Here is a 9220-nt window from a genome sequence, read left to right as displayed (position 1 = left end):
CATATTTTATCACTGGTTTGCAGAAAAAAGTATGTCCGGACTGCCGAGCGGACCGATACAGGCCCACTGGATGGCAACACGCGTCCAGATCGCGCGGTCCGGACGTATGCGGCGGTTTGAGGTTTCGCATTGAACATGCCCTTAAGAATCAACTTTAAAGTAGGTGAAATTTCGTTAAAATTAAGTCGATTTTAATATATCTGAATCTGAAAGAAATCTCAAATTTTGAATATTTCGGCGAGGTCTGATTTTTGTGTGTGTTATTGAAAGTTTAAACCTTGCATGTGATAGGCAACACATTTTGAGATTAACTAGGGAAATGATTTGCACGGTTCACAAAAGGTTCATTTAGTTCTTTCTTAACTATACTCTCTCCATTGAAATTAAGCGGTATGTTGATCATCCAACAAATCCACGCCTTAGCCAACATTTGAATGCAATATTATATACGGGTTATGTGACACAAAATTGATATCAATGGAGCCACCTTCCAAAGTTCTTTATTGTGATTGTGACCTTGTTAACAGTAAGAAGAATAGTCTGAAATAAATTGTGTTGACTGAAAATTTGAACACTCAAAATACGCTTTACATTTTCCAGCGGAGCGAATAGGCACGCAAAACTCTCTGAATTATGTATCCCCTAGGAAAATAACTACTATTACCTCCGTTCCAAGAAACTTGTCTTAGATTTGTCTACATATACTACAATCAGAACCACTATTCCATTTAACTAGCAAAAAGGGATGTACATATATTTATCACTTATTTTATAGAAATTAGAGCAAAAATTTATAAATTTAAAATGATATAAAATTTATGGTGAATAATGAGGATGTACCACTGAACTACTAACTCAATGTGTCAGGTGTTGTACTTAATGTGAGTACTATTTTCTTGCATTAACAATTTAACATGGAGTATAAAATTGTATTGTCAAAGTTGCACTGAAATATAAATTCAAAACAAAACAAGTTAAACTCATTCCCGATATATGTATAGGACGCTGCTAAAACCTTCAGGAGAAGTGACTTCGAGTTGAACTATCTTGTTTTATCGTAGGGTGCATTATTTTGGCACGGGAGCCATAAGATCTTCAGTGAGGTAGCTAAAAAGATATAGCTAGGCCTAGGCAGCTGATAAAATCAAACAGGCTCTGGTACAAAAGAACATACCTGGATGATACTTGAAAAAAGGAATATATGGGGATATAAACTTTGTTGCTTTCGTAATTCACTTGTTGAACTCATGTTCTTCTCAACAAGTACACCACCATATCTGCTTTGCGCCTTTGCCTCCGCATCCACTTTACGTGAAGAATCCAATACGATGACTGGATTCACCTAGCTAGCTAGTATTAAGAGAGAAAAGAGAGAAAGCAGAAGGGAAAACAATGGTGTCCAGGCTATTGCTGCTGGGGTATCGATCGTGCCTGAAAACTAAGTATATAGCTACCTGTGAGTTGTCATCACATTGGGGGTCAAAGAGCTTCCTTTCTAAGGCGTCAGCACTTCCTTTCTCCGTCTCCCCGTTACTTGTACATTGCATCCGTAACTGGATTTGGCATGGTTACCTCAAGATTTTATTCACTCCGAAATGGTCTCTCCACTTGGTATATGTCTATGCCCAGAGGATTAAGATGGATCTTTAAAGAAAGTTTATATTCCGATGCAAGGAATCGATCGTATCGTATCCATTTCAAGCATATAAATACGTAGCTCACCTATGCAAACTCTCATGCACATTTGAGCTTAATTAGCTAGCTAGCTTTTATTTTCCTTGCGGGAAAATTAGCTAGCTAGCTGGTGACAAGTCTTCCGATCGAGCCGGCGATGAGCACGTCAAGGAATCCGCTGGTCGTCGGGAACATCGTCGGAGAAATCATCGACCACTTTGATGCTTCGGCGGTGCTGAGGCTGTTCTATAACAACCGCGAGATGACCAGTGGGTCTGGGCTGAGGCCGTCGCAGGTGGCCAGGGAGCCGACCGTCCGGATAACTGGCTCCCGGGGGCGCAATGAAACATCACTATACACGCTGGTGAGTCACCGGCCAATTGCATCAATCGATGCTTATTGCGTCCTTTTCGAAAGAAAAGAAAAAACACTTCTCGTGGTTGCTGATGCTCCTTCTGATGCATGTATATGTTACTGCCATGTTTTGTTACTAGGTGATGGTGGATCCTGATGCACCTAGTCCAAGCAACCCTTCCAAAAGGGAGTACCTCCATTGGTACGTACGTGCTAAACTAGAGCTAATCATTAACCAACCATTCATTTTTTCCCATGTCAACCCTAATTTCTTGTATCAGTTGATGCATCATCATACTCCTAAGTCCTAACACAAATATGCCTCCAAGGCTAGTCTAGGATGGTCTCGTTTCTTTTATACTCCTACCACAGACTCCGTGCTTGTTTATCAAGAATAAATTATTCATGCGTCCTTTTCATTTGCTGTGCAGGTTAGTGATGGACATACCGGAAGGAGGTGATGTCAGTCATGGTAAGCGGGCGACTTGGCAGAAATTAATATGGACAAGTCCCATGCATGCACTAACCAGCTGCTGCCACGTTCACTAAGAGGATTGAACATGCATGCATGTGGATTTCGCATTGTACTATTGCAGTATATGTTTAATCATGTGTTAAGTTTTCTTATTACTCTGCTGATGAAACGTGTCAGGAACTGAGGTGGTGGCGTACGAGAGCCCGCAGCCCAAGGCGGGGATCCACCGCCTGGCGTTCATCGTGTTCCGGCAGACGGTGAGGCAGGTGATCTACGCGCCGGGGTGGCGCCCCAACTTCAACACCAGGGATTTCGCGGCGTGCTACTGCCTTGGCGCGCCGGTCGCCGCCGCCTACTTCAACTGCCAGAGGGAGGGCGGCTGCGGTGGCCGGAGGTGCAGCTGAAGTCCACGGCGACAAGGCTGTCCGACCGTCGCCCATCATCGACAACAGGACCCGGTCCGACCTAATTATTGAAGGCAAAGAAAGTATGACATACACATGTACAACGTAGTATAAGTATGCATGCCGTGCATTGTGAGAGAGTGCGTGCGATTGCCAAGATAGAATATTGTGTATGTATTTGTATCTGTGTGTTTTATGGAGCTTATCAACATGACAAGTACTAAGAAGTACTGATATCTCTAATATAATATTTGCGGTACACTGAGGTGATCTTGCTCACATGTTCGGTATATCTCCTTTGCACGCGAAAAAGTGTTCCATATAAGTATCTCATACCTTGTATATTTAAATAGTTAGCCCATAACCAAAAATGCCGTTTGGCGGACGAGCTCTATGCAGCTCGGTATCCTAGTCGTCTATAATCGCATCTAGCAGCTGCACCAACACATTTAATGACATGTATTCGAGCTGGCAAGGATATATGCCACACCGTATTCTGTATTTTCGTGCAGTAGCATCCCAGGACTGACGAAAATGCATGGCAGGCTAGTTAGACGTGCCATCGATCCACCCATTATGTGCATGCAGTGCTAGCAGCTAATCCACTCACTGACGAACATGGGCAAGCTCACGCTCCCATGTTCAGAGATAAGCCGATGAGCTAGTCGTTTGGAATCCGAACGTTGGGTCTGACGATCAGACCGTTGGGGAAATGCTCTATTTATACCGCCGGAGAACAGCAGCCTAATGCTTCTCCTCCTTTCAGCTCTCATCAGTGAATAGCTTGGAATCGCAGCAATGGCGGCTTCTTCTTCCTCAGTTCGTTCCAGAGATAGACGCCAACACCTGCCGCTCATCATGTGCCCTGATTGCCAGGAGGTCAGGGTGGAGACAAACATCTGCAGCAAAGAAGGGCCGAACGAGGGGAGGCGCTTCTACAAGTGCCCGATTGACAGTGTAAGTTTTCATCAATGTCCACAAGAAGTTCCATGGGAAAATCGATAAATGAAGTCTCACATTGTTGTTTGTGTTTTTTTTGTGGTATGGGGCTGAGCAGGGCCCAGACAAGTGCGGCTGGTTCAGGTGGGAAGATGTTTACGCCGGAATCATTCGGCGGAGGGAAGCTCGCCTGAGGTATGTAGACCCATACGGTGTCCAAGGTTCGAGCCAAGGTATGGCTGGACATGCTACGCAGACGCAGCCGGAGCAGGCACCCGAGATCGTCAGGCAGCAGCGGACTGAGCAAGCACAGGCCAGGGGAGGCCGCGACTGTCTCTTCATCTGCCTCATGGTGATCAACATGATCTTCACCCTGACCATCCTTTCACGGGTGTGATGAGCTACTGTCAAGCACCCTATCCGTTCTAATCGTAGACATATGTTTTCCAATTATCCACTGTAATCCTTTCCCTCTAGTTCTAGTTGCGAGTCACTGAGCCTGTTGATTAGGTCGTTAATGGGTCATCGAGTTAGCATGCAAAAGCTTGTCAGTGTATGCTTCAAGTTTATGTTAATTAATAACCAGCTCATCAATGTATGATTATCTGCATCATCGGATGGACACGCTAATCAGTCTGGCCAGCGGAAAAATGTTGACATAGTCAGAGAGAGGCCCCACTTTTTGCTTGACTGGTGATATCTACTTGCTGGACGTAGTAAATTGTGTTGACTAGTCAGGTCGGGTGTTAACTCTGTCGCCAACTGTGCACACAACCACCATCACCCAACAGTAAATAGAACGCGCGCTGAAACTAGAAGGGAGCGGTGCGAGCCATCTCCCCTGCTTTTCTGCCTCGCTCACCGCACGCCATCTCGGCATCTCCTTCCTCCCCCACCAGCGCTGAAGCTTGCATCGTATCCATGGCACCAGCCACTTAAGCAAACGGGTTCAGCCCTGCGAGTCGAGGATTCAAGCAAGAAGAGGAGGCAGTGAGGATTCAAGCAAGAACATGAGGCAGGTATGTAAAGGCAAATCCAACTCTCTGTATCACACTCGCAGTTGCAAAAACTATTCATCTATAGCAGTAGGGATCCATTGAAATGCTCGAGTTTAGTACGGATTATTATAGAAAGCCATTTGATTTACCAGATCCATCTTGTATTTTCTGTTCAATCTGTAGTGCGCACCTCATCACATCGGCGTCTTCGGCCGGCATGGAAAGCAATGTAGACCTAGAGGCGTCTGATTTACAGGTCACAGATAACTGGGAGTTCGCATCCGCCGTAGGCCCAGGCGCAGTTACATCTAGGATTTCAGTGCAAAAGCCGTGCAACATATTCTCCCAGTTTGGACAGTTCAAGAGGAAGTTGATAGAAGAGATTGGTTTTGAAGGCGTGCTGTCACTCAGGTCCCTGCCGAAGCTGAACCTGAAATTCAGTTCGTTCCTCATGGAGAGGGTGGATGCAGACACATGCGTAATCACCATAGATGAAGGGCGTTCAATCAAGTTCACAGCAGCTGATGTCAACAATGTTTTTGGGCTTCCAGTAGGTGGGAAAAGGATATCAACATATCCATGTGACTTGTCGGAGGCATGCATTGAGTACAAGAAATTTGCAGGAGAGCTTAGTGACAAGGGCACACATAGCCTGAAAGCTGCAGAGGCCATACTATTGAAAGACATCCAGGAAGACTCGCCTAGCGTCGCCATAGAGATGTTTAAAATTGCCGCTGTTATTTTTATTTTCGGGCATTTGCTATGTCCTTCGTCGAAGAATGACTACACCAGCGTAGACTACTGGGGTGCACTGAGCACAACTTTAGAGATTAGTCAATTTGATTGGTGTGAATTTGTCATCGAGCACCTGTTAAGCGCTGTCCGAAAGCTGAAGACTGATCTTCAGACACGGCACTCAACTATACATCTTGTGGTTGCCATCTGTTCCTACAGGTGAAATGAAATGTGTCCTATTTTTCTTGTTTGTTGCAAAATTTTTTTCTGAAAATGACATGCATTCTGTCGTGATATACCATAGGTCCATGTTGATAAGAGAAGTTCTGAATTTTTTCTTATCACCCCTCATCAGGTTTTTGTGCTCGACAATTTGGACCTGGGTCAGCAAACTCCTCGAGACCCTTCGACGCCCAGGGTCTGTGTTTTCGATTATGACATCACCCGCAAGATGATAGAGGCGCTCAGTTGCAGTCAAGGTGGTGAACCAGCATTTTCAATCTCCAGGGTATGCCTGGGGACTCGCAATTTTTTTTCTATTTTTTTCCAAGACGATAGGGCCGCTCAGTTGTTTTTCGAGTCATCCTTACTATGCAATCGATGACCACTTTTCTTAACAACAGGCTTTCAGGTCTGACGATGTCGGTTACTCTCGCATTTACATAATGCGGAATCCCTCACCAAACCGGTTGCTCTGTCAGAAGAGCCACATGTTCAGGACACCAGAATCAAATGCTACAAGGTACAATTCAAGCGCGACACCCAACTCAAATAGGCGGGGCACAGCTAGGAAAGGCCCTGCCGACTTTGCAAACCATCTTCGTGCCCGGTATCCGAGCCTTGTAAGTAATCATTTTTCGCACCCTCATCCCAACATCCAACATAATGACCAGCAAATCATTTTCAGTCACTACTTTTTTAACTGCCTGTCCATGTTTTATTCTGCAGTTCTCACACCCAGTAGCAATTTATCTGAGAGAACACAATGCCCGTGTCATGCGCAACATGTTCGAATTGCAGCAGGCATCACACGACGAGATGGTTGCTTTTGCAGACAAGATAATGATTAGTTTAGCCGATGGGTTTTTACCGAGTAACTTCAACACCCCTGGGCATGAAACTCATGCATTGCGAGACATTGCAATTGCTGGTATTGACCCCTGTACTGTTACGTTGTTTTTAGCCTTTTTCGGCCCATTAACCGTGTTAACCAGTTAGCCTTTTTAAAAATATAGATTATTCTACCCGTTAACTGTGTTAACCAGTTTCATGTTGCCCAAATGATCATATAGGTGCATCACATACCCCTATCAATGTCCCACCAATCCGTTCTTTGGGTGCTAGCTTGCCGCCTGCAGTACATGCGGATGGTAAGTGTTTTGTTTTTTTAGGTTTCCATACAGTGGTTTAGTACCAACACATTTTTTGAGCTCTAGTAAGTGTTCCTGACATCTATTTTCCCTTTTCCGACGACCACTGAATCACCAGCTTGCTCGGCAAATCATTCTAATAGCCACAGTCTAGTGCCTGGGAAGCGCAAGGAACTAGGTACAACACCATCGAGCAGCCGGCACTCTGTTGGATCAGCTACATCCGGCATACACAGTTTAGTTGTCATGTTTTCTCTTGGCCCATTTTTGGTGTATCCCTTCCTACATACCATCCCATAATCATCAACAATAGTCACTTTTTTATGTGATACGATTCAGGCACGGGTGGACCAAACATGAAGAGAATATGTATCCAGCAGCCCTCATTTGAAGATGACAATGATATTTGTCCTCCGTATAGCAAAGGGAAGACAAGTCATTCGCACCGCAATAACCCAGATGCTTCATGCGCTGAATCAAAGGCCGCGGCACAGTTTGCTAGTGATATCATATCAGAGTTAATAATCTTATATGCAGACAAACACCCAGATGGATGCCAAGGCTCGATTACTTTTGGCCAGAGTTTTTATGAACACAATGAGAAAATCCTGCTAGCTGGAGCTAACATGGCACGCGATCCTTGGTCAGCTGGTTCCGTGCCATCCGCCCCGTCAGCAGTTGCATGTTCAGCTATAAAGGATTGGTTTGCTAGCACAGCAGAGTGTACATTGTCTAGGTAGTACATCAATCTATTCTGGAACACTTGTCCATCTGCATCAGATCACCAATTGTGCTCGTCAGACGGTCACTATATATTGAGATTTTTTGCACTTTTTTTAAATGCAGGGTCTGGGTCATCCACAAGTGTCCAAGGCTAATATACATGACCGGGACACACATTGCTGACCAGCTTATTAAGGGCCAACCGATCAGTCATGAGATGTGCGCAGTCATTATGCGGCGGTTCGGCCAGATCGACGCAACGCTAAACTGCGATGAACCTGGGCTGAGGTGGAAAAAATTCATGGAGCCAGACTTTGCTGTAAGACCAGCCACTTGCCAGTTTTATTTATATATACTCCATCGGTTTTCAATGCTCAACATTTTTATCTTTATTAGCTGATTATGTCTAACTCCCCTTTTTTTCGTTTTCCTCTTTATTTTTTTGCATGTCCCATGCTCTACGACCTAAAAAAGACCTTTGCTATTGCCGATGGAGAGCTAACAACAATTAGGTCTATCCGGCAACAATTCAAGCAAGATCCCATGTCATTCAAAGTTGCATCCTTTCGTATGGTTAGTTCATCTCTTTTCTGACATGTGTTCTTACCAACCCTAAAGGCACGCCCGGCACCTCTCATGTTTTTGACCACCCATACGATGAGCTAACCCAATTTTACGCATGTTTTATTGAACTTACTCATTTTTTATTCAACAGTTTTATGCTCCTGCCATTCTACCATTGGGGTGGTGCCTATACGCCTTTGATTTCACAAAGAAAAAGATTACCGTTCTAGACCCACTCGTTGGCACGACTGGTTTCAGCAACGAAAGCATCAGGTTGCACGAGTACGCAACCGGGAAAATCCTTGATGGGTTGTTCTTGTGTGCGAGGCACTTCTACTCCAACTGGCCCTACAAAATAGAAAGATGGACCAGGGACTTCCCCATGATCATGGAGGACAATTTTACTAGGTTTTTTTATTTTTTCCCTTTTACTACTTGCACGGTCACCTATGTAGATTATTTTCAGATTCACACATGTTTTTTCATGCATTTTTTGTACAAAAAATGTCCAGCTGAAACCTTTTTTTCTTATGTCTTATGTGCACAGCGAGGAATCTGGGCTTTGTGTGACTTTCTTATCCAAATTTTTCGATGGTGAGAAGCTCGTGAAGTCACTAAACAAGGTACGCCCATCACAATCAGGACTCTTTTTGCAGCCATTTATTTTTTCGTGCAATTTATCATCCAGCATGAACGTTTTTTTGTTGGATTTCTTTTTTTGCTCACAAGAAAACTTGGAGTTGCACCGACACACCCTCCTGTATGACGTCATGCGACTAAAGGACAACATCTCGCTCGTCCCATCGGATGTACTTGAATTCATCAAGACCTCGTTCCATGTTCTCTAAGCATGACTTCATGCAATGTGCTTACGATCACTCGCGCGTCACCCTCGCGAAGGCACCACAACAGATTTTACGGCATATCAGCATGTATCCATGATAAATTGGCGCACCTTTAAATCTTTGCTACCATCCTCACCCC

General features: G+C 44.6%; 2 protein-coding genes across 2 annotated transcripts in view; both read left to right on the top strand.

Annotated features, from left to right (window-relative positions):
* Positions 1-1831: 1831 nt before the first annotated feature.
* On the top strand, positions 1832-2907 carry LOC119299431 (protein FLOWERING LOCUS T-like). Its single transcript, XM_037576664.1, has 4 exons — positions 1832-2038; positions 2169-2230; positions 2460-2500; positions 2681-2907. Exons 1-4 carry the CDS (start codon positions 1832-1834, stop codon positions 2905-2907), a joined length of 537 nt encoding a protein of 178 aa, XP_037432561.1.
* A 767-nt stretch (positions 2908-3674) lies between these two features.
* Positions 3675-9220, top strand: part of LOC119301014 — a 9732-nt gene continuing 4186 nt past the window's right edge. The window contains exons 1-12 of the mRNA XM_037577917.1: positions 3675-3864; positions 3965-4865; positions 5935-6087; positions 6203-6421; positions 6528-6729; positions 6872-6949; positions 7068-7184; positions 7289-7685; positions 7796-7991; positions 8147-8245; positions 8388-8644; positions 8784-8859. Coding sequence (XP_037433814.1) covers positions 4857-4865; positions 5935-6087; positions 6203-6421; positions 6528-6729; positions 6872-6949; positions 7068-7184; positions 7289-7685; positions 7796-7991; positions 8147-8245; positions 8388-8644; positions 8784-8859 — 1803 coding nt within the window. The 5' untranslated portion in view covers positions 3675-3864; positions 3965-4856. The remainder of the gene's footprint in view (positions 3865-3964; positions 4866-5934; positions 6088-6202; positions 6422-6527; positions 6730-6871; positions 6950-7067; positions 7185-7288; positions 7686-7795; positions 7992-8146; positions 8246-8387; positions 8645-8783; positions 8860-9220) is intronic.

Source organism: Triticum dicoccoides, chromosome 5A, assembly GCF_002162155.2.
Source record: "Triticum dicoccoides isolate Atlit2015 ecotype Zavitan chromosome 5A, WEW_v2.0, whole genome shotgun sequence".
NCBI lineage: Eukaryota > Viridiplantae > Streptophyta > Magnoliopsida > Poales > Poaceae > Triticum > Triticum dicoccoides.
The sequence above is the reverse complement of the archived record's forward strand: the minus strand, read 5'-3'. Positions and strand labels throughout refer to the sequence as shown.

Excerpts from the sequence above, each read along its gene's own strand:
- LOC119299431 (XM_037576664.1), top strand. The coding sequence starts at position 1,832 with ATGAGCACGTCAAGGAATCCGCTGGTCGTCGGGAACATCGTCGGAGAA. Across the intron at positions 2,039-2,168 it reads AAACATCACTATACACGCTG|GTGATGGTGGATCCTGATGC; the intron begins GTGAGTCACCGG and ends TTTTGTTACTAG. Across the intron at positions 2,231-2,459 it reads AAAAGGGAGTACCTCCATTG|GTTAGTGATGGACATACCGG; the intron begins GTACGTACGTGC and ends TTTGCTGTGCAG.